This window comes from Ahaetulla prasina, chromosome 14 (genome assembly GCF_028640845.1).
Source record: "Ahaetulla prasina isolate Xishuangbanna chromosome 14, ASM2864084v1, whole genome shotgun sequence".
NCBI classification, from domain to species: domain Eukaryota; kingdom Metazoa; phylum Chordata; class Lepidosauria; order Squamata; family Colubridae; genus Ahaetulla; species Ahaetulla prasina.
Window position 1 is genome coordinate 7,329,398 of NC_080552.1, and position 22,945 is coordinate 7,352,342.

Sequence of the window (22,945 nt, forward strand, 5' to 3'; positions counted from 1 at the left end):
ATGGCATTGGACCGGGATATTTACGGGACCGCCTGCTGCCGACAGTTACCTCCCATTGTCCGGTACATCCAGTGCACGCCCACAGGGAGGGTCTTCTTAGGGTGCCGTCGGCTAGTCAATGTCAGCTGGTGGCCCCCAGGGGAAGGGCATTCTCTGTGGGGCCCCCGGCTCTATGGAATGAGCTGCCGGTGGGATTCCGTCTCCTCCCTGATCTCCTGACCTTTAAGCGCGAGCTCAAGACTTTCTTTTTTCACCAAGCGGGGCTGGCCTGATTGATTTTAGTATGGGGGATTTTAGTGGGTTTTAATAGGGTTTTACTAAGGTTTTAGTTTTGATAAATTTTAGCTAATATTTTAAGTATACAGCGATTGAAGCAGTTTTTTAAACTTGTTATTTTATTTTAATATGCTAGGTTTCTTGTCGTTTTATTGGCTGTACACCGCCCTGAGTCTTCGGAGAAGGGCGGTATAAAAATATGAATAAATAAATAAATAAATAAATAAATAAATAAATAAATAAATGAGTATAGGGTATTGAAAGAAGAGAATATTTGTACCTCAGGATTGAAATTAGGGGCGCTTGGTGTTCTCTGAGCTTGGACCTTATTTTGTAGACATTTCATTACCCAACTAGGTAACATCATCAGTGCTGGAAGGGAGTGGGGTTTGCTCTGCGTTTATATACAAATGCCAACAGAAGAGAATATTTGTACCTCAGGATTGAAGTTGGGGGCGCTTGGTGCTCTCTGAGCTTGGATCTTTTCTTGAAGACATTTCATTACTTGTGGTTCGCCAGCAGCCTGCAGAGCTGGCAACGGAGTCGGACAACGATGAGGCTGAGGAAGAACATGGGCCAGTCCTGAAGCCTGGGGAAGGCCTGGATGAGGGCTCTGCATCAGAGGCAGAGGTGAGGCCAGGGCCATTGGGGAGTGAGGTGCGGACTCCAGAGCCTCCAAAGGCTGACAGTAGTGAGGCAGAGGAACAGGAGGAGCCTGTTCCTAATGCACACATGAGAAGAGCTGCCAGAAGGCAAGAGCAGCTAAAGCAAAGAGGACGACTCAGGAGTAGGGCCAAGAGATGATTGGCCCCTCCCATAAAGCTTAAAAGACCAGGAACGGTGTTTGGGCTCTTTGCCGGAAAACAACTTTGATAGCCTTGCTCCTTATCTTGCTGCATTTATTTCTTGTCAGCATCTTCTGCTTTTGAACTTTTGCCAAGAAAAGCCTTTGGCAGTTGGCCTAATTAGATCAAGGTTGGTGATAAGACTGAAGACTTGTGTTATGAAGAATTTGTTTTGATTTAGTTTGGACTACGCTGAGAATGAGTTAATCTCAGCTGTTCTAATAAAGTCTGTTTTTTGAACTGATTGTGTCTACTACTACCTACTTGGGCCTGGGTCACAACAATTACCCAACTAGGTAACATCATCACTGTTAGCAGGGAGTGGGGTTTCCTCTCATTTTATGTATTAATAGCTAGTGGCTATATATTAGTGGCCACTAACATATAACGTGAGAGGAAACCCTGACGTTATGTGGTTTGGTAACAAAAAGTCTGCAAGGAAACAAACAAGTTCACAGAGCACCAAGGACAAATAGGGCATGGGGTATTGTTTTAATACATCATTAACAATTGTGAATGCAATTATTATTAGTTTTATTGTGAATACAAAACAAAGGAGAAGAATTGGCTTGGTCCTGCCTGAAGATTTCAGATTAATCCAGCTATTTCCACTGAGTACTTGACAGATATAAGCTAGAATTTCCAGCTGTCTTGCCTAGCCAGGACAGGATAATGTCCTTCGCACTCTTACTCCACAAGTAAACTTACTCCACAAGTAAACTCACCTGAACTGACAACTGATTCTTATTTCATACTGGCTGTGGAATTGCCTTTCTGGAGGTTCTAGGTCAGTGATGGCAAACCTTTCCGGCACAGAGTGCCAAAAAGGAAGCATGTGTGCACGCACAGGGCACCAAGTGCCAAAAAGGGTACATTTTGCATGCACGCTTCTCAGGGCCACGACCAGGAAGAAGAGTTACCCAGGGGGCATGCGCGCACCAAATAAGCTAATTCCGGTTTCCGGCGAGTGCATGCGCACCGGCAAGTAAGTCTCCCGGTTACTGTTGTGCATGAGCATGTGCTGATCAGCTGGCCACCACACATGCTCATGGAGGAAAACGGAAGACCAACGGAAGACCAGCTGGCACTGCCACATGCACAAAGGCTAGCTGATGATCATGTGCGCATTCACACCAGAAACCCGGAAGATGAACGGGTGACGCCGCATGTGGCTGGCGACATGGCTCGGCATGTCACCGGGCATGCGTGCCATAGGGTCGCCATTACGATTCTGTTGTGCCTCGTCCGCTTTCCCCGCAGCCGGGCCCATCTTATCTGCTTCCGAACGCTGAGGAATGTCCTAGCATGCCTCCCGGCCCCAGCCCTGGCTCCATGCCCAGACAGGCCAAGGAGGAAGAAGTGCCTCCAGCCCCCAGCCCTGGCTCCATGCCCAGGCAAACGGAGCAACTAGACCCCTCCCCCTCCCCACAGCATGTGAGCCTGAGGAAGGTCAATTACCAACAGCTGCAGACTGGAGTGACCCTCACTTCAGGAGAATTGATAGGCGGCGGCAACAGAAGGAAGGGAAGGGCAGGCCTGGATAAGTGCTGAGTCATGGAGCCACACCCCATGGCCTATATAAAGGATCTGCTTTCTGGCATTCTCTGAGTCAGGCAAAGTCTACCTTATCTTGCTGAAGTCACTTTCTGGTCTCCTGCCTGCCTTGAGAACTTTGCTAGGACTTTGGCAAAGCTGCAGAGGCACGCCTGATTCGGATTTCCCTGACCCGGCCGTCAGCGGAGGAGCGGGACACGACAGATTCTAGGTAATTATTCTAGCCCACAGTCTCAGCTTCAGCATGTTCTCTCCTTCTGCGCCTCACAACATTTGCTCTCCAAGGTGACTCATGTATGTTATGGAGGTGTGGGACCTGGTCAGAGAATGGCTGAGTTGGAAACATCATCTAAATAATCTTATCCAACCCTCTGCTTTGTACAGGAATCCACAAAAACAACGTTTTTTCAAGAATGAAGGCAAATGTCCGTCCCCCAGGATAGAGTTGCAGGATCCAACCTGGGTTGGTCACCAGGACCAGAGGTTTAGTCTTCTGAGTTTTTGGACTCATGGTGGAGCCACGTTCTCTCTCACACCAGAATGTGTCTTTAGTGCAGGTTTTCTCAACCTTGGAAGCTTTAAGATGTATGGACTTTGAACCAGGGGTGGGCTGTTGGGGGTTCGCAGGGGTTCAGGAAAACCTCTCGCTAAGATTCTGTGCAGTTCGGAGAACCCCCAAATCCCACTCCTGGCTGAGCCAGCCCACCCTGCCCCTCCCTTCCCAGGACTCACCACGTGGCCCGTTTTGGATGCAGGTAAGTGCAGGGCAAACGAGGAGGCTCGGGGAGGGCAAAAAACGGCCCTACTGGAAGTTCGGTAGGCCTCCGGAGCCTGGGGAGGCCGTTTTTGCCCTCCTGGAGGCTTGAGCAAAGCCTCCGGAGGCCAGGGAGGGCAAAAATGCCACCCCCCACCATGGTTCAGGAGGCCGACTAGGCCACGCCCACCCAGCAACTGGACAGAGAACCCCTTGCTAAAAAAATTTGAAGCCCACCCCTGCTTTGAACAGCTGGCTAGGGAATTCTGAGAGTCAAAGTCCACACATCTTAAAGTTACCAAGTGTTGTGACCCAGGTTCCTGGACCCGGACTCCTGGACTCGGATGATTCAGAAAGTGAGGGAGAAGACCTGGCCAGCCCTGCTTCTCTTGAGCCTTTTCCCTCCCTGGCACCCACTCAAAGGGAGGAGGAGGGGCCGGCACAGCCTGATTCCATGGAGCCTCCTTCTGATTTGGCAACGCCCCAAGAACAGTTTTGGAGCGATGCAAGATTACGTAGACGTGATCGCCGTGCACAGCAGCAGAAGAGTTGGGACAAAGCCAAGTCATAATTGTCATGCAGTGACATCTGCAGAGACTATAAATAGGAGGCGGGACTTCCTGGTTTTTTGTCTTGGACAAAGTAATGAGTTGGCGCGAGCTAACTGTTTCAATGGAGGGAAGAATATATTCGTGAGTAATTCTGGCCTTATCTATAATTTCCTCGTTATCTCCAGAAACTTGGCAGGCCCGTGGGTAGACGTGGCCAGGACATGTATCTATGTAAATAAAAGGAAAAAAGGAAGGCCTCTGACGGACTCTTTGCTGGGAGTATTGGGGGAAGGGAAACAGAACACCAAGGTTGAGAAAACACTGCACTGAAATATGAATGAAACCTTCAACTAAGCAGAATCGCTACTGTCCTTGACTGATAGTTCCATTATTTCAGAGCTCTTATTGTTGGGAAATTCCTTGAAATGCATGCATTAATTCAATTTTGAGGACCATCCTAGCATCAAGAGACTCAAGGTGGCTTTGAAGAGGACTTCAGGGAAACTTAAGGGATTCACCCTGAATCTCTTTCCTTTTAATTTCAATCTGCTAGTTGTTACCTGGTCCGCTGTTCGGGCATCTTGAATTACATTTAACACAATGCGCCTTGGAGTCAATATAAAAAGTTAAAGGTTCCCCAAGCACATACGTGCTACTCGTTCCTGACTCTAGGGGGTGGTGCTCATCTCCGTTTCAGAGCCAAAGAGCCAGCACTGACTGAAGACGTCTCTGTGGTCATGTGTCTGGCATGACTCAACACCAAAGGCACACAGAATGCTGTGACCTTTCCACCAAAGATGGTCCCTATTTTTCTATTTGCATTTTTTACGTGCTTTCGAACTGCTAAGTTGGCAGAAACTGGGACAAGTAACAGAAGCTCACCCTGTTACGTGGCACTAGGGAATTGAACCGCTGAACTGCCGACCTTTCGATCGACAAGCTCAGCGTCAATTGGAGCTGGAGTCAATATAGAAGTACTCTAAGAATATAAAACTTGTAGTTGTCAGCTTATTTACTTTCTGGAGGAAAAAATGTACAGTACAGGATATTTTTTGAGGGATTCACATGAGAGAACAAGTCAGAAACTCATCTTAAGAATTGTTACATTTTTTTTAAAACACAGAGAGTTTTAGGAATTTGATTCTCTCTCTTGGTGAAAAATTGTTTTCCAAAACCTGTCTGTGTAGAAAAGTTGTATAGGACAATAAAGTAGTATTGTTTTTTTATTATTCACAGAAAATTTGACAGAAAGAAATAATGTGCATTTGTCTGAAAAACTGACAGATCACTCTCTCTCTTTCTACTACAGTCCAGGATTAATGGCAAGCCATAAAATGTTGTTCTCGGTTGGGACCGAAAGCATCTTGTAATCCTGATTTTATGTATGTGAGAGAGAGAAAAAAATGCAACAGAAAAGAAAATGATGGAATGTAATTCTGAAAACAACATATTGTATATTATGTCATTATATTTTGCAACTGTTCTCAACATTCCATCAAACAGTGCTTTTTTTTCAGTATAATAATTGTACATCTGTTCTCCATTTGTTAAAATGGCTTTCTTATAACTCAAGATGAGTATCCTACTTGAAAAAAAAGAAATTTTAAGAATTTATTATTGGGAAGATTTAACACACACAGCCTCCTCTAAATCAGTCACAATCAAAATCAAAATCATCTCCCTACAGATAGTCCTTCACTTATAACCAGTTGGGAAATCAGAAAATACAGGCAGTTCAGTTAATTGAAAGATTCATTGTATGCTAAAGCTGTCTATAAGAATCTGAACTACTAACAGCCAAAGCAAATTGGTGGTAGATAAGGAATTCACAGTGGGCTGGACTTAGATTTCTTGTGGGCATGACTTAGATTTCTCTCTTGGGCTCAGCCTGGTCATCTCTTACAGTCACTTAGTGACTGTTCAAAGTTATGATAGATCTCCTCAAGTGTACTTATCACCTGGTTCTAAATTTCTGATGGCTGCCTATGCCCCTCACCATGGTCACATTGTTGGCATTTACTTCTAGTTTTCCACAAAAGTGGCCCACAGCAAACAACTTGTTCACTAATTTTACAACTTAGCATTGGCTTTATGACTTTGGTGTTCGTTTAACAACTGCTGCTATTAAGGTCATAAGATCAGGTTGGTTATGTGGGTGATCTGCTTTATGATGACTTACGATTGTGATGGGCAGGCTTTATGATGGCCATAAGTCAAGGACCACCTGTAGTCCTTTTAAATATAAGTAGGAAAAGTGTGGACAGCCATAACAAGGATAAGGTCAAAACAAAATTTTCAACAGCTCGGTAGATTTCTGTCCATCGTTTTCTCAGCTTAGCTGAACCGTGATAAAATGGGAGGAGAATAAAATAAGTATGTAGTCTCGCATTTACTTGACTTGTTCTGAAACAAGGATTTTTATTTTAACAAATATAGCCAAGTCAAAATTCCAACTATCGATGAATAATATGAAACTAGCTGATTGTCTGAGACTGCCTACTGATATAGTTTGCTGCACCTTTTCAAGACAAGTGTGAAAAATAACAATTTCAGATTTATATGGAGTTTTCCTGAGCTTTGAAATGGAGTCTCCTTTGTGTTTCATTGTTTCTTCTGTTCATTATGTCCTACCAAGCGGTTGCAAATAGATTTACGCTCTTTTTATAATGCCGGGATCCTTCCTTGCCCCTTAGATCACTTGACTAGGTCTGGGTGGAGAGTCTCAGAATCAAATAAATCTACCTTCAGCAATAGAAGATCAGTGATTTGGCCAGCCATTTTATTTCACAGAGGTATTCTTCTTTTTAAAATTCAAATTCAAAAGAAGGAAAGAGGAAGAGGGAGGACTGTACCAATTGATCTGTTATCCTGTGACTGCCATGGCTTCTGATACACTTTGCAAATGAGCAAAATAATTAACTTCTCTCCACTTATGCTTATGTTTCAAGAAAGATAGAGACCGTAATTCTCTATATTTTGTTCCGATCTACATACTTTAAGAAACAGATAGAGGACAGAGAAAAGGCTAAGAGGAATGGGCTAAATTTTCTATGGTTGGATGGATTCATGAACTTCTAGAACGGGCCATCCTTAATGGTTTGTGTCCTATTGCAGGGGTCTCTAAACTTCACAATTTTAAGACTTGTGGATTTCAACTCCCAGAATTCCTCAGCCAACATGGCTGGCTGTGGAATTCTGGGAGTTGAAATCCACAAGTTTTAAAATTGCCAAATTTGGAGACTCCGACCCCGATTGGGATTGCCTTCTTCTTAATCTCCTATTTGAGTGAATAAACATTTTATTGAATGGAATGGGAGAAATATATGTGAGCTATTTTAAGAGACAATAAGCACAACATCTATTCTTTCTCCCAACAATGTATGTGTTGGATGGGCAGTTCTCCACAAGCATTAACCTTAAAGCACACACAAGCATCTTAAAGGTAAAGGTAAAGGTTCCCCTTGCACCTATGTGCTAGTCGTTCCCGACTCTAGGGAGTGATGTTCATCTCCCTTTCAAAGCTGAAGAGCCAGCGCTGTCCAAAGATGTCTCCGTGGTTATGTGGCTGGCATGACTAAATGCCAAAGGCACATACAACACTGTTATCGTCCCACCTATTTTTCTACTTGCATTTTTTACGTGCTTTCAAACTGCTAGGTTGGCAGAAGTTGGGACAAGTAACGGGAGATTTGAACCGTCTCGGTGGTCATGTGGCCAGCATGACTAAACACCAGAGGTGCACGGAACGCTGTTAACTTCCCACCAAAGGTGGTCCCTATTTTTCTACTTGCACTTTTTATGTGCTTTTGAACTGCTAGGTTGGCAGAAGCTTGGACAAGTAACGGGAGCTCACCCCATTATGCGGCACTAGGGATTTGAACTGCTGAACTGTTGACCTTTTGATCGACAAGCTCAGTGTCTTAGCCATTGAGCCACTGTGTCCCTACAAGCATTCTATGTAGCCATTATTTTGCTGTTAACTGTATGAATGCACTAAATCCTTCTGGGTTACAAGTCAAACTTTCACTCCTCCCCCATTTCAAAAATAGATTTAAAATGATTCCACCTCCTCAAGAACCAGATGTTTGCCATCGCCCTCTAACACAGCTCTGCTCCCATGCGTTTCCTCTCCCTGGTGTTCCTTCTCAAGAGGGATTTGCATAACAACATGGGATGCACAAAATGCTTGAAAGCCACCAACCATGACAGGGCAAATTACTATCATTTGTCAACCCCCGTGTGCAAGGTGATCCACTTCAGGCGACAGAGATTGGCGCCACACTGGGCGAGGATGGTGTGGCGAGACAAAATGGTCGCGCCTGGCATTCATGAATGCTCGATTGCCTCATTATTATTATTATTATTTTGGGCCTCCTCCCTGTGAGAAGTTAGAAGATGGAAACTGCAGAGCGACAGGCTGAAGAAGCCCAAGGCTACAGCGACTTACCCGCCGTAAGCTGGAATCGGAGGCGGGGGTGCTGCAGCTCGAAATGTGTTGTAGACGGTGCGACCTCTGCCTCTAAGGTGGGCCCCTCGGTACGCGGCAGCTGCAGTTGCAGCTGGATACGGGAAACCCGGCACTAAAAAAAGACAAAAATGCAACAGGTGGTTGATACTTTTTTCCTTCTGTTTCCTACAGGAAAAGATACTGGCTCATTCAGCATTCAAAATTCAAGGCTTAGCCTGGGTGAACAGTCATAGGCCTTTCTCAATGAAGTCTGCTTTCTCAAATTTGTCGTATTCTTAAATTAACAACAGGCAAGAATAAGGTGTGGTGTGTTACCTAGGGGAGAAAAGTCTTGGTTTCAAACCCAGCACAAACCAGGGGTGAAATGCTCCCAGTTCGGACCGGATCGCCCGATGCGGTAGCGATGGTGGCAGGTAATTCGGAGAACTGGTAGCAAAAATTCCTGCCCCCCACTCCATGCCCAGCTGAGCCACACGATCATCAGAGGCTTTTAAAAGCATTTTTTACAACCTCTTCAGCTGAAGAGGTTGTAAAAAATGGACATAAACTGTTTCAACTCCTACCCTCAAAATGACGCTATAGAGCACTGCACACCAGAACAACTAGACACAAGAACAGTTTTCTCCTGAAGGCCATCACTCTGCTAAACAAATAATTCCCTCAACACTGTCAAACTATTTACTAAATCTGCACTATTAATCTTCTCATCGTTCCCATCACCCATCTCCTTCCACTTATGACTGTATGACTGTAACTTTGTTGCTGGTATCCCTATGATTTATATTGATATTGATTGTTCCTGATTGCTTATTTGTACCCTATGACCATCATTTGTGTTGTAAATGTTGTACCTTGATGAAGGTATCTTTTCTTTTATGTACACTGAGAGCGTATGCACCAAGACAAATTCCTTGTGTGTCCAATCACACTTGGCCAATAAAAATTCTATTCTATTCTAAAAAAAGAAGAGGAGGAGGAGGAGGAGGAGGAGGAGGAGGAGGAGGAGGAGGAGGAGGAAGAGGAGGAGGAGGAGGAGAAGGAGAAGAAGAAGAAGAAGAAGAAGAAGAAGAAGAAGAAGAAGAAGAAGAAGAAGAAGAAGAAGAAGAAGAAGAAGAAGAAGAAGATTTACGAAACAAATCCAGAAACTGCTGATATCAAATGCAATTCTGTTTGTAATAATCAATGTTCATACTCTTTGAATCCTTTCCCTCCCCCCGTCTTCCCGTTCTACATAAAAGGCTAAAAATTCTCTTTGGGCATCTTGAGAGCCATTTCTCACCTTGAAAAGGAGTCTAGCAAACCATTTCCAAAAACAATCAATAGGAGCAGGCCACCCACGTTCACCAGAGAAATAAACCTCCCCCTCATTTTTTTTTTATTTCAAAGAAGTACTAGAAAAAAGCACCAGAGAATCCTCTCTGCCTTACAGATAGGTTTTTCATTTTAAAATATAATTCTCTCTCCAGAACTCTCCCGTTGTTACCGTAACATTCTTGTTCGTAAATCTCACTAATCAGGGCCTTGAAAGACTTCGTTCTAGGATGAAGTGCTTCTTCATCAGAAGAACTGTAGAACGGTAACAAAAATCTGACAGCCGAAGAGGTATCGTTTCTCTCTGCTCTTTTGTTTTGGGAGACCGGGCTGATCCAGCATCAGATTGTTAACTTTTCCTCATAAATGGAACATCTCCTCCATCATCAACATGATCATGTGAAACCTTAACTTTCACAGGAAGGGCCTAAGAAACCTTTAAATGGGATTCAGACAGGAGGCGGGCTAGGAACGTGTTGTGGTCCGCCAGCAGCCTGCGGAGCTGGCAATGGAGTCGGACAGCAATGAGGCTGAAGAAGAATGTGGGCCAGTCCTGGAGGCTGGGGAAGGTCCCGATGAGGCTCTGCATCGGAGGCAGAGGCAGAGGTCAGGCCAGGGCCATTGGGGAGTGAGGTGCAGACTCCAGAGCCTCCAGAGGCTGACAGTAGTGAGGCAGAGGAACAGGAGGAGTCTGTTCCTAATGCAAGCATGAGAAGAGTTGCCAGAAGGCAAGAGCAGCTCAAGCAAAGAGGACGACTCAGGAGTAGGGCCAAGAGATGATTGGCCCCTCCCATAAGGCTTAGAAGACCAGCAACGGCATTTGAGCTCTTTGTCGGAAAACAATGTTGATAGAATTGCTCTTTGTCTTGCTGCATTTATTTCTTTTCGGCGTCTTCTGCTTTTGAACTTTTGCCAAGAAAAGCCTTTGGCAGTTTGCTAATTAGACCAAGGTTGGTGATAAAACTGAAGAATTGTGTTATGAAGAATTTGCTTTGATTTAGTTTGGACTACGCTGAGAATGAGTTAATTCTCAGCTTTTCCAATAAAGTCTGTTTGTTTTTGAACTGATTGCATCTACTACTACCTACTTGGGCCTCGGTCACTACTGGAAGTTTCAGAAGTCCAGAAATGGGCCCGTTTCTGGCCTCTGGAGGGCCTCCAGTGCCTGGGAGGGGCCGTTTTCCCCCTCCTGGAAGCTCAATGAAAGCCTCTGGAGTCTGGGGTGGGTGAAAATGCCCCCCCCCCGTGCAGGAGGCCAAGTAGGTCACGCCCACTATGGCCACGCCCACCAAGCAACCAGGCAGAGAACCAGTGGCTAAAATTTCTGAATCTCCCCCGCCTGCCTTAGAGGTATTCTAGTTCAACCCTTCGCTCAAGACAGGAGATCTTATATGATCCTGATTGTCGAGTCTATTTTTGAAAACTTGATGGCATACCCACAATTCCAAGAGGCAAGCTGCTCCATTGATTAATTGTTCTCACTGTCAGGAAATTTCTCCTTACTTCTAGGTTGGATTTTTCCTTGATAAACTTCTATCTAACTTCTTGCCTGCCCTCAGGTGCTTTGGAGTCAATCCCCTTTTCTCTGTTCCAGTCCTTCAAGTTATGCTTAGTTCATAAGATTATTTACCAAAATGTTCTACCTATAAATGAATACTTAATTTCAACCATAATAATACAAGTCCCATCAATAAATTTAAACTCAACGTAATTCGCTGTAATCTTGATAGTAGGAAATATGACTTTTGCAATAGAGTAGTAAATGTCTGGAACACTCTAGCTGATCCTGTTGTTAGTCTCTCTAATCCCCATACCTTTTACCTTAAACCATCTACCGTGGACTTTTCATGTTTCTTAAGAGGTCCCTAAGGGGATGTACATAAACGCACCAGTGTGCCTACCATCCCTATCTTACTGTTCCCAAATACATGTAATAATTCTATGTGGTTATGGCTATGTTTTGCCTATTTATATCCTTTTTTTTGTGCCAATTTTTTTTCATGTGTCCATATCTGTGTCTACTCTTGTTTTCTTGTATTTGTTGACAAATAAAATAAGTAAGTAAGTAAGCAAGCAAGCAAGCACTGGAAGATGTTCACCCTATTCCTTCTTCAATAGGCTAGCCCAGGGGTCTGCAAACTTGGCTCTTTTAAGACTTGTGGACTTCAACTGGCTGAGGAACTCTGGGAGTTGAAGTCCACAAGTCTTAAAAGAGCCAAGTTTGCAGACCCCTGGGCTAGACATACCTAGCACCCTCAACCGTTCTTCATATCATTTACAGCGGTGAGAGTTGCTTGAAGTCAGGCAACATACAAATTAAATTAAAAAAAACAAGATACATTTATAAAACAAAACACTGCAAAGTTAATGCAAATTTGTATCTATTTTGTCCCATGGACTTTCATGAATGGCTTTTACCTTTATTTTAAGGTGTAAAATTGTCTCGGAGTCAACAAACATTTTGTCAGAATTGAAATGTTGTGATTAATTAGGAAGTTCTCATTCATGCAAAAGTTCTACAAAGTTTCTTTTTAATTGATTAGATTAGCTAATTTTTTTCCTGCAGAACTGGAAGGGAAAGTGTGGCATAATTACAATGGAACCGAGGTTCTGCCTAAAATTAAAGGTAAATACTGGGATTACATTCAAGGTGCAAGATGTACTCTAAAGAAAGCTTAAAAATTTTAACAAGGTATCTTGGAAAGCTTTTTCACTCCTGCAAGATTGATTTATAATCCAATTAAAATTCATTTATCCAACGGTCGCCCTTGGAGTTAACTAAACAGTAGCCAAATCCATGCATCCCACCAAGATAAAATGTGGTTTACTTGGTTGAAGAACCTAGTCACCATGATATGTAAGCCAGGCTTTAGTGTATTGTGTGGATCTGGTAAATTGTCACTTATTCAACAAAGTTAGGTTAAGCTCATTATGGCTTAGCATAATGAATGCATTGAATCTATGTCTCTCATAGCTTAACTGAGTTTCAGGAGAGATCAGTGAAAATTCATTCTTTAACTCCACTTCATGCATATTTAAGCTGTTGTGCATATTTAAATACCGAAGTACGGTGACAGAGAAAACATGATATTAGTTTATATAAGTTTGTGGGAATAAGTGAGTCACAGACTAAACAACAAGCAAGGATGTAACAGAATTGATTTCAGAGCAGGGGTGGCAACCATGTCCCCTTACCACCTGTGGACTTCAACTCAGAAATGGCTCAGCAGTTGAAGTTGGCCCAAGTTGAAGTCCATAAAGGGTCCTAGTTGCCCACCTGTTTCAGGGCTTACCTCTTAATCAGAGGTGGGTTACAGCAGGTTCGGACCACTTCTGGAGAACCCGTAGAGGAAATTTTGAGTAGTTCGGAGAACCGGTAGTAAAAATTCTGACTGGCCCTGCCCCCATCTATTCTCTGCTTCCCGAGTCCCAGCAGGAGATTTTGCAGAAACATTCCCCTGGATTGGGGAGGGAATGGAGATTTTATAGTATCTTTCCCCTGCCATGCCCAAGCCATGCCCACCAAGCCATGCCACACCCACCAAGCCACACCCACAGAATGGGTAGTAAAAAAATTTGAAACCCACCACTGCTCTTAATCAACAAACACAATGACATTGTCAAATTAAACCTAAATCAAAGTAAGGAAATACAACTAATGATATTATCTCTTATTTCTGTTCTCGTTTTTGTTTGACAAATTCCAATAAATAAATAAATAAAATAAATAAATAAATAAATAAATAAATAAATAAATAAATAGAATATTCGTTTTCTATTCAGAAAATGGGTATGCTACCAAACCAGGTCTTGTATTTCCATTAGATTTAAAAAAAAAAAAAAGACTGAAACATAATTAAAACATGCCAGAATTGCATTCCCTCCCACCAGAAGATGGATTCCTAGGCTAGAGGAACCCTTGTCAAGTCTACGCCAGGGATCTCCAAACAACTTTAAGACTTGGGGACTTCAACTCCTGAGGACTTCAACCCCTGAGGAATTCTGGGAGTTGAAGTTCACAAGTCTCAAAGTGGCCAAGCTTAGAGACCCCTAGTCTAACTCATGGAATCCACTGGGAGGAGGATCTCAAGATAGTGGCTTCAACTATGGGACTGAAAAGGGACCCACTCCTTTTTATTTTTTTTAAAAAAACATATATTATTAAAAAGAGAGAAAATGGACAAGCAGGAAAAAAAGGGGGGGATATAATATTAGTTAAACGGACACAAAATTTACAGAAGTTGTACAGTTGGGTAAAAGGTAAAGGTAAAGGTTCCCCTCGCACATATGTGCTAGTTGTTCCCGACTCTAGGGGGCGGTGCTCATCTCCGTTTCAAAGCCGAAGAGTCACTGAAGCAGTCGGCGTGGGCTTAAATGGTCTCCAGGGGATGGTAGAGGACAGGAAGGCCTGGAGGAAAGTTGTCCATGGGGTCGCGATGGGTTGGACACGACTTTACAACTAACAACAATTGAATGAATGGCTTTCTCTTAATAGCCCTTTTCCTATTTCCTAAAAGCTTAGCTAGAGGAGGGCAAGGGGAAATAACGGGGGGGGGGGGAATTGCCCCCCCCAAAAAACAAATCTCAGCTTGTATTTTATTCTTAGCATTTCAATTTTATTGGTCATCTGGAAAATGAGTAATCTGAATTTAATCACTTTATGGGTGGCTGGAGGGCTGGACAGAGGGATGGAAAAGAATATTGAACATGGAAGCGACCTTCATGTTTTATCAGTAGACTTCTGTTCTCAGAGTAAGGTCTGTGTTTGTTTAATTCTCTCACTGGGAATCCCCAAATACAATTGTGATGGGCCCTTAATTATCTGGAGTGGATTGGCTATAGATAGAAGTTCATGATTATGGATGGAAGGATCAGGAAGTTACATTTCTGTTCTTGAATGGTGCAAAGGGTCAGCTATGTTGCCTGGATTTAATTTTGGGCAGCATCTGGTCTCCATTTCTTTTCCTTTCCTAGAATAGTAGACCACAATTACCACAATCTTAACAAGCAAAGGAGAAAGGCCTTAATTTATTGTTCCCACAGTGATTTAATTAACTGAGATGACTGCAAATCTATGCTTGCAATCAATGATAATTCTCTTTTTAACTAAATTGTGTTTGATTTCATTATCTTTGCATAGGACTCTGATATTTTTTCAATTCTATATCTAAAAGGTTTCGAGAATGCACCATGAAATTAAAGTACAATTTACCTCTGAGTAGGATGATACTGCAGTATTAATTGGTTCTTCCTGTAGCTAATTTTTTATTATTATTATTTTATCTATTAGATCTGTGTGCCACTCATCTAGAATTAACTCTGGAGAGCTTTCAAATATGAATATGCCTCTCTCTTTTAGTTACAGCTTATACCTTGTATTTTTATAGTAGTTAATTCTTATACATGTTTCTGTATTCTTTTCAACATCATAAAGAGTCACCTTGTGATGAGATGGGCAGCAAATAAATTTAACAAATAAATAAAAATAATATTGCTACCTCTTTTAGAAGACCTTAATTAATATATTAGTCTAAGTCCTGATTTGCTTAGCCATGATTTGTAAACATCCTGGTTCAATGTGTAAACTCTGCCAGTGTTTCATAGGATATTTCTCCATCCAAAATTAGGGCGGTAGCAAATGCATGAACATAATATCAGTAAAATGAATTAGCCCATCTTCTGGATTTGCAGAATACTCTGAACCATCAAATAAACCAATGATCTGCATTCAGACAACATAGGTAAAGGTACAGGTTCCCCTCGCACATATGTCCTAGTCGTTCCTGACTCTAGGGGGCAGTTCTCATCTCCGTTTCAAAGCCAAAGAACCAGCGCTGTCCGAAGATGTCTCCGTGGTCATGTGGCCAGCATGATTCAACACCAAAGGCGCACGGAACGCTGTTACCTTCCCACCAAGGGTGGTCCCTATTTCTCTACTTGCATTTTTTACGTGGTTTCAAACTGCTAAGTTGGCAGAAGTTGGGGCAAGTAATGGAAGCTCACCCCGTTACGCGGCACTAGGGATTCGAATCGCTGAACTGCCGACCTTTCAATCGACAAGCTCAGCGTCTTAGTCACTGAGCCACCATACTAACCTCCAAATCCAATGTGCATCAAGATTCATAGTAACCAACTTAGCATTTTGAGGATCTGGCTAAAGCATTTTGCATGAACAAAGAAATGACAAATCTTATAGTTAGTAGTTCTCACAGTTCTTCTAAGGCTGAAATTCTTTTAACTAGAGTTTCTGAAAATTAAACTTAGTGCCCTGTTAAGTTACAAATGTTCTATTTAACTCAAAAGTTTTACCTTGATGAACGTATCTTTTCTTTTATGTACACTGAGAGCATATGCACCAAGACAAATTCCTTGTGTGTCCAATCACACTTGGCCAATAAAATTCTATTCTATTCTAAAGAGAGCCACGGTGACAGAATGACAAAGAAAATTGAATTTAGCCCTTAATCTATACTTTAGCTATATAATCTATAATTTATAATTTAGCCCTTAATTTATATTGATATATTGACTATCAATTGTGTTGTAAATGTTGTACCTTGATGAACGTATCTTTTCTTTTATGTACCCTGAGAGCATATGCACCAAGACAAATTCCTCGTGTGTCCAATCACACTTGGCCAATAAAAAATTCTATTCTATTCTATTCTATTCTATTCTATTCTATTCATCTAATCTATTCTAATCTATTATGATTTAAACCATGTCTTCTGAGATGATTGCAGTATAATCAACCTTAAAATTATCTCCAATAAGCATCTGGTTGACAAAACACTGAATAGAGGAAGAGAGACATTTTATAGACCAAAACCTGAAATCTGCGTTTTGAGAACAAGAGAATTTTAGACAGTTCTGATTGAAAAAAAAAAAGCCAATGCAGTCCTAGGCTGCATTAACAGAGGGATAGAATCAAGATCACGTGCAGTGTTAATATCACTTTATAATGCCTTGGTAAGGCCACGTTTGGAATCCTGCATCCAGCTTTGGACACCATGATAGAAAAAAAAATGTTGAGATTCTAGAAAGTGCTGAAAAGAACTACAAAGATGATGAGGGGACTGGAGGCTAAAACATATGAAGAATGGTTGCAGGAATTGGGTATGCCCTGTTTGATGATAAGAAGGACTAGGAGAGACATAATAGCAGTCTTCCAATATCTCAGGGGCTGCCACAAAGAAGAGGGAGTCAAGCTATTCTCCAAAGCACCTGAGGGTAGAACAAGGGGGGGTAGAAGGGGTAGAAGGGAAGTGTGGACCACCGACACTCTTCTTTATTAATTCTTTTTTTCTTTCCTAGGATACAGCTTCTTTTGCAAGGGGGGGACGCCTGTCAGGCCTGGAAACCATACTAGGCCTTAGGTTTCCAGACACTGCCACATTTTTTCCCTGAGGGGAAGAAAGGGGGTTGAGGGGTATGGTAACATTCTTCAAGCGGTCAAGTTCGGATTGTGTTCACATCTGCAGAAGGAGTGGCAAGAAGAGGTTTCAAATAAAGTGGAAGGACGTTGGACCATGTGACCAGCAAAGAGGTTAGGGGGGTGGGACTCTTGGGGTTTGTATAACTGGGAAAAAAATCCAGAAATTCCGTTTTGGAATTTCACTCATCATGTGCTAGTTTCCTTATGCTAGTAAAGAACTCTGAAAGACAATGGCTTCTGAGTTTTTTTATGCAGAGGAGATTTTTCTGGAACGCTGACAGAAGTAATGTGTGGAAACTAATCAAGGAGAGAAGCAGCTTAGAACTAAGGCGGAATTTCCTGAAAGTGAGAACAATTAATCACTGGGACAGCTTACCTCTAGAAGTTGTGGGTGCTGAACTGAAGAAGTTTCTTGGATGAGAAGCGAAACATCTTCAAAGAAAAACAAAGAAGGTCCAGTTGCCTTTTTCAAAAAAGCTCCATCATGGGAGGTTTTTAAGAAGATTTGTCCAGAATGGTATAGTGTCTCCTGCTTAAATTAAGCAGGGGGTTGGACTAGAAGACCTCCAAGGTCCCTTCCAACTCTGTTATTCTGAACAAGCCAACAGAGAGGAATATTTGCAACCGAGAAGATAAACACCCCAATGTAGTTCTTATCATTATGTTCACACCTGAACTGCTGTTGAGTAGCTAATTCATCCCAGATGATATTAATATACACATTTAGTCCTCATCTTCATACTAAATGAAGTAAACAATGGCCTGGAGAGCCATCAGGCAATAAACTTTAACAGATATACTGGGTGGGAGTAGGGATGGAAATCAACCCAGACTTAAAATAAGACGCTTATGTGCCCATCACGCCAGAGACGTCCCAGATGAGGCTGGCGTTATAAACTGTATCTTCAAGTTCTGAAGCCCCGAAGAAAAAATATATATGAAGAAGTAGCATATGCTAAATCCAACAGGGAAGCAGATTTCCCATCCAAACCGTAAAAAACATACAGCCCCTTTAATGGCCAATTATTGCTTGCATTCCAGCTAGGATCTGAATTTGCATAAGAGTGCCATATGTCAAAAGAAAGATGGGTTGCTACAATCGATGAATGAATCTCTTTGTTAGGCCCTCCTGGGCACCGCTCGCTTGGCACTCAACCATCCTGAATCCGAGATGGCTTCTAGGGGAAAGGCAGAACTTAAATCGGAGCAGAGAAGCATATTTGGAGAAAACGTATAATGTTGAAGTTTCAATTTGCCACCTCTCTCTCCAATCTGCCGCCATGATGGTGTTGTGACTCGTCCACTCTCGTCTCCTCAGCCGGGCCCCTCCCGTCTCCAGCCGGGCCTTTTATCAGACTCCGAGTCTGATAATGAAGATGAACGGCCTGTCATGACTCCAGCCCCCCGGCCCTGGCCCCATGCCCGGAGAGGATTCAAGGAGTGAAAGGAGAAGCCCAATAAACCTCACTCATACAGCGTGTGTTCCTTTGGCTCAGCCTTCAGAGCAGGAAGCCAGCCAGGTGGTGGAATTACCGGGGCCTACTCCCTCTGACCCCTCCCTTTCCCAGACGCTGACAGCAGATCCAGCTGAAGACAATTCAAAGTTGGTGGACCCTCGTTTCCGGAGATCTGAGAGGCGATGCCAGCAGAAGGAAGGGTGGATAAATGCTGAGTCATGGAGCCACACCCCACAGCCTATATAAAGGACCTGCTTTTGGCATTCCAACCTTGAGTCAAGCAAAGTCTTATCTAGTTTGCTGATATCGGACCCTATCGCTGAAGTCACAACTTGGACTCCTGCCTGCCCTGATAAACCTCGAAGGAACTTGGCAAGCTGCAGAGGCTTCGTTGCCAAGTTTGTTACGGACTTCCTTGACTTGTTCATCGGAGTGGGGGTGGGACATGACAGATGGTCTTCCAGCCAGATGCCCCTGCTTAATCTTTCTAACGTTGCCTACGTACCCTTACTAAACTAGATTGAATTTACTTGTTTTATGCTTATTATTGCTATTTGAATGGTGCGGTGGCCTAGAGGTGAAGCTCTTGCCTCACCATCAGGAGGCTGTGAGTTCGATCCTAGGTAGAGGCAGATATTTCTCTCTCTCTGGGCACCTTTATTTTTTTTTTATTTTTTTTTTATTAAATTTTTATACCGCCCTTCTCCCGAAGGACTCAGGGCAGTGTACAGCCAAAATAAAATACAGGATATATACAATTAAAAAGAATTTAAAATAAAACTATTACTAAACGGCTGATGATTAAAATAGATTTAAAAATTTAAAACATAATAAAACCCCAATTTAAAATCAACTATTTATGCCAGTCCTGCTTGAATAAATAAATATGTTTTTAGCTCACGACGAAAGGTCCGAAGATCAGGCACTTGACGTAGGCCAGGGGGGAGTTCATTCCAGAGCGTCGATGCTCCCACAGAGAAGGCCCTACTCCTGGGGGCCGCCAGCCGACATTGTTTGGTGGACGGCACCCTGAGAAGGCCCTCTCTGTGAGAGCGTACGGGTCGGTGGGAGGCATACGGTAACAGCAGGCGGTCTCGTAAGTACCCGGGTCCTAAGCCATGAGAATATATCTGCTGAATAAAACTCCGCATTGGCGACATGAAGGGCATCCGGCCAGTAAACACTCAAGCTCCATTCAGTTGCCCAGACTCCACCCCACAAGGGATTATGGAGTCATTAAAAAAAGATGATGATGCTTATTATCGCTATTTCTAGCCTTACATGCCATGAAATAAGTAGAATGCACTTCTTTCTCCTCTGTGTATATGATTATCTCTTGATATTATTTTTGTCAGTTTGCTGTTTTAAGCAAACTGTTCTATTAACCACCACATGAACACAAGGGAGAATATTTTAATACATGTGGAGAAACGTATAACGTTGAAGGTTCAAAGGAAGTTTCCACAGATTTTAGTTCACTTTATGGAAGGTCTTGGGTTGCTAAACCTAAAGGCCATAAAAATTGCATTTCATTTAAAAAAATGTGAGCTTACACAAAGATCTCCCTCCCCTCCCTCCCTTGAACCTTTGGATGCTTTGATAAGTTTGTGGGAGAAAACTGAAAGTTACTCTTAAAATGAATGTGGAAAATTTCAGGTATTGCATGTTTCACAGTTAATTCCAAAAAAGGCCCATTTAAAATTTTTAGTTTCCCCAAAATCCCTGCAGAATATAAGGAGCTGAGGAGTTGGATGGGGAGATACAATTTTTCTTTAAAACCATCTAATTTTAAAGGAGAAAAGCTGGTTTGGCCTCAGGCAAAACTTCAGTAGAATGGCAATAAAATAAGCCATGATTTTGAAAAGCAGAAACTTTGATGGGCAATAAACACTTTAGTTAGTTTATACAGGTAGTCCTCGATTTGTCATTGTTGTGGCCCACTGGCAGCCAGCAAAGCTGGCAGCAGAGTCAGACAGTGAGGCGGTTGGTGAGGAACACGGGCCAGTCCTGGGGGCAGGGGAAAGCTCGGACGAGGGCTCTGCGTCGGAGGCAGAGAGGGAGCTAGATAGCAGTGAGGCAGAGGAACAGCTGGAGCCTGTTCCCAGTCTGCACATGAGCAGAGCTGCCAGAAGTCAAGAACAGCTAAGAAAGCAGGGTCGACTTGGGAGTAAAGCCACAGCTTGGAGATGATTGGCACCTCCCACAGGAAACAAAAGAGGACTGGAGGCTAAAACATATGAAGAACGGTTGCAGGGACTGGGCATGTCTAGTTTAATGAAAAGAAGGACTAGGGGTGACATGATAGCAGTCTTCCAATATCTCAGGGGCTGCCACAGAGAGAAGGGAGTCAAGCTATTCTCCAAAGCACCAGAGGGTAGAACAAGAAGCAATGGGTGGAAACTCATCAAGGAAAGAAGCAACTTAGAACTAAGGAGAAATTTCCTGACAGTCAGAACAATTAATGAGTGGAACAACTTGCCTGCAGAAGTTGTGAATGCTCCAACACTGGAAGTTTTGAAGATGTTGGAAAACCATTTGTCTGAAGTGGTATAGGGTTTCCTGCCTGGGCAGGGGGTTGGACTAGAAGACCTCCAAGGTCCCTTCCAACTCTGCTGCTGCTGGTGTTGTTGTTGTTGTTGTTATTTATTTATTTATTTATTTATTTATTTATTTATTTATTTATTTATTTATTTATTTATTTATTTATTTATTTATTTATTTATTTATTTATTGAACCCCTTTTTGAAGACACCATTCAGGTGATAATTAATTAGTGCCATGTTCCAATAAAGACAAAGAGGAAAAGTTAAGGGGAAAAAAAACAACACCTTATTCTTTAGGCATCAAAGATATTCAGAGAATTCTATATTGTTTCAAAATCATTTTGTTAAGACACGGAATGAAGTCAGAAAAGGTATGCGAAGAAGGGCGAAATTACGATTTTCATTGTTGAGAAGAATTTCTGTGGTAAAAATGAATGTTTTACCCAGATTGTTATTTCTGTTCTAGAAAATATCTATTTTAACAACTGAGGAACCATTTAATGAATGGAAGAAAGATATATCTAAATTTATGCATCAGGCAAAAACAAACAAACATAACCCCAAGGCTTTACGAGATGCTAAGAAAGATGAGTTTTGTGTTTACCTAATTTGAAATTATAGTTTGCGGCTTGTTCTGTAGTTTGGATAAAAGAGTGGGTGATGGCGAGAATTAGAAGGTCATTGGAGTGAGAATATGATTCGATGTTTGGGTGGCACAGCTATTTATGACATGACAAAGTCAAGGTTAATATAGATTTATTTTAAAAATCATTTTGTTAGACGTGCTATTTTGAGGATATGGAATAGACATAAATCCATAAATTTGTGTTCAGAAAAATCTTTCTGGCTCTTACCATAAGAAGCATATGATAGAAGAGAAATGATAACTAAACACAAATGATTGACTTAGGGTGACATCATGTAATTTTCTCAGCCTGATTTCAAAATAAATCAAGACTAAGTTTTACTTCAAAAGGATGTACAAGTCAATGGTTTTCTTATCTACAACTCCCTTTTATACCTTAATTCAGGGTAGAGTCGGGGCAACTGGATGGAGCTGAGCGTTTACTGGCTGGTTGCCCTTCCTGACGCCTATGTGGAGTTCACAACAGACAATTGCTCATTGCGCTGAGAGAGAGGAATATCTGCCGCTACCTAGGATTGAACTTTCAACCTTCATAGTGGGAAGAGAGCGCATTCACCGCTAGGTCATCTTGCCACTCTTTTCTTATATACAATTATTAGAAAGATTTAAAGTAGATAAAATGATTTTTGGTTTTGAATATTGTAAGAATGAATTTGAAACAGAATTAAGTTCATCACCGGAGGCTTTCAAAAGGAGACCAGGTAACCATTTGTCTGAAATGGTATAGGGCCAGGATGGCAAACCCACAGGTGGCATGTGGAGCCATATCTGTGGGCACGTGAGTGTTGCCCTAGCTCAGCTCCAACGCACTTACGCATGGCGGCCAGCTGATTTTCAGGCTTTTTGGGCCCACCGGGCCATTTCCAGCCTCTAGGGGGTGGAGGCTGTTTTCGCCACCCCAGACTCCAAGAAATCCCCTGGAGCCTGGGGAGGGCAAAAAAGTGGGCCTACAAGGCCCACCGGTAACCTTTTTGCTGTCACGTGCCAAAAGCGGAGGGAAGTGGGGGGGGTCGCACACACATGCATGGGGGTGTGTGGGGTGCAGTGGCATTGAATTATGGGTGTGGCACACACATGTGCGACCCCCCCGCTCATGCTCTTCCTG

The 22,945-nt window shown here is 42.6% G+C and overlaps 1 protein-coding gene across 3 annotated transcripts in view; it reads right to left on the bottom strand.

The window, feature by feature from the left end:
• Positions 1-22,945, bottom strand: part of RBFOX1 (RNA binding fox-1 homolog 1) — a 634,773-nt gene that overhangs the window by 106,015 nt on the left and 505,813 nt on the right. For all 3 annotated transcript variants that reach the window (XM_058157660.1, XM_058157659.1, XM_058157658.1), the window contains one exon: positions 8,428-8,560. In XM_058157660.1, the coding sequence (XP_058013643.1) occupies positions 8,428-8,560 (133 nt within the window). The remainder of the gene's footprint in view (positions 1-8,427; positions 8,561-22,945) is intronic.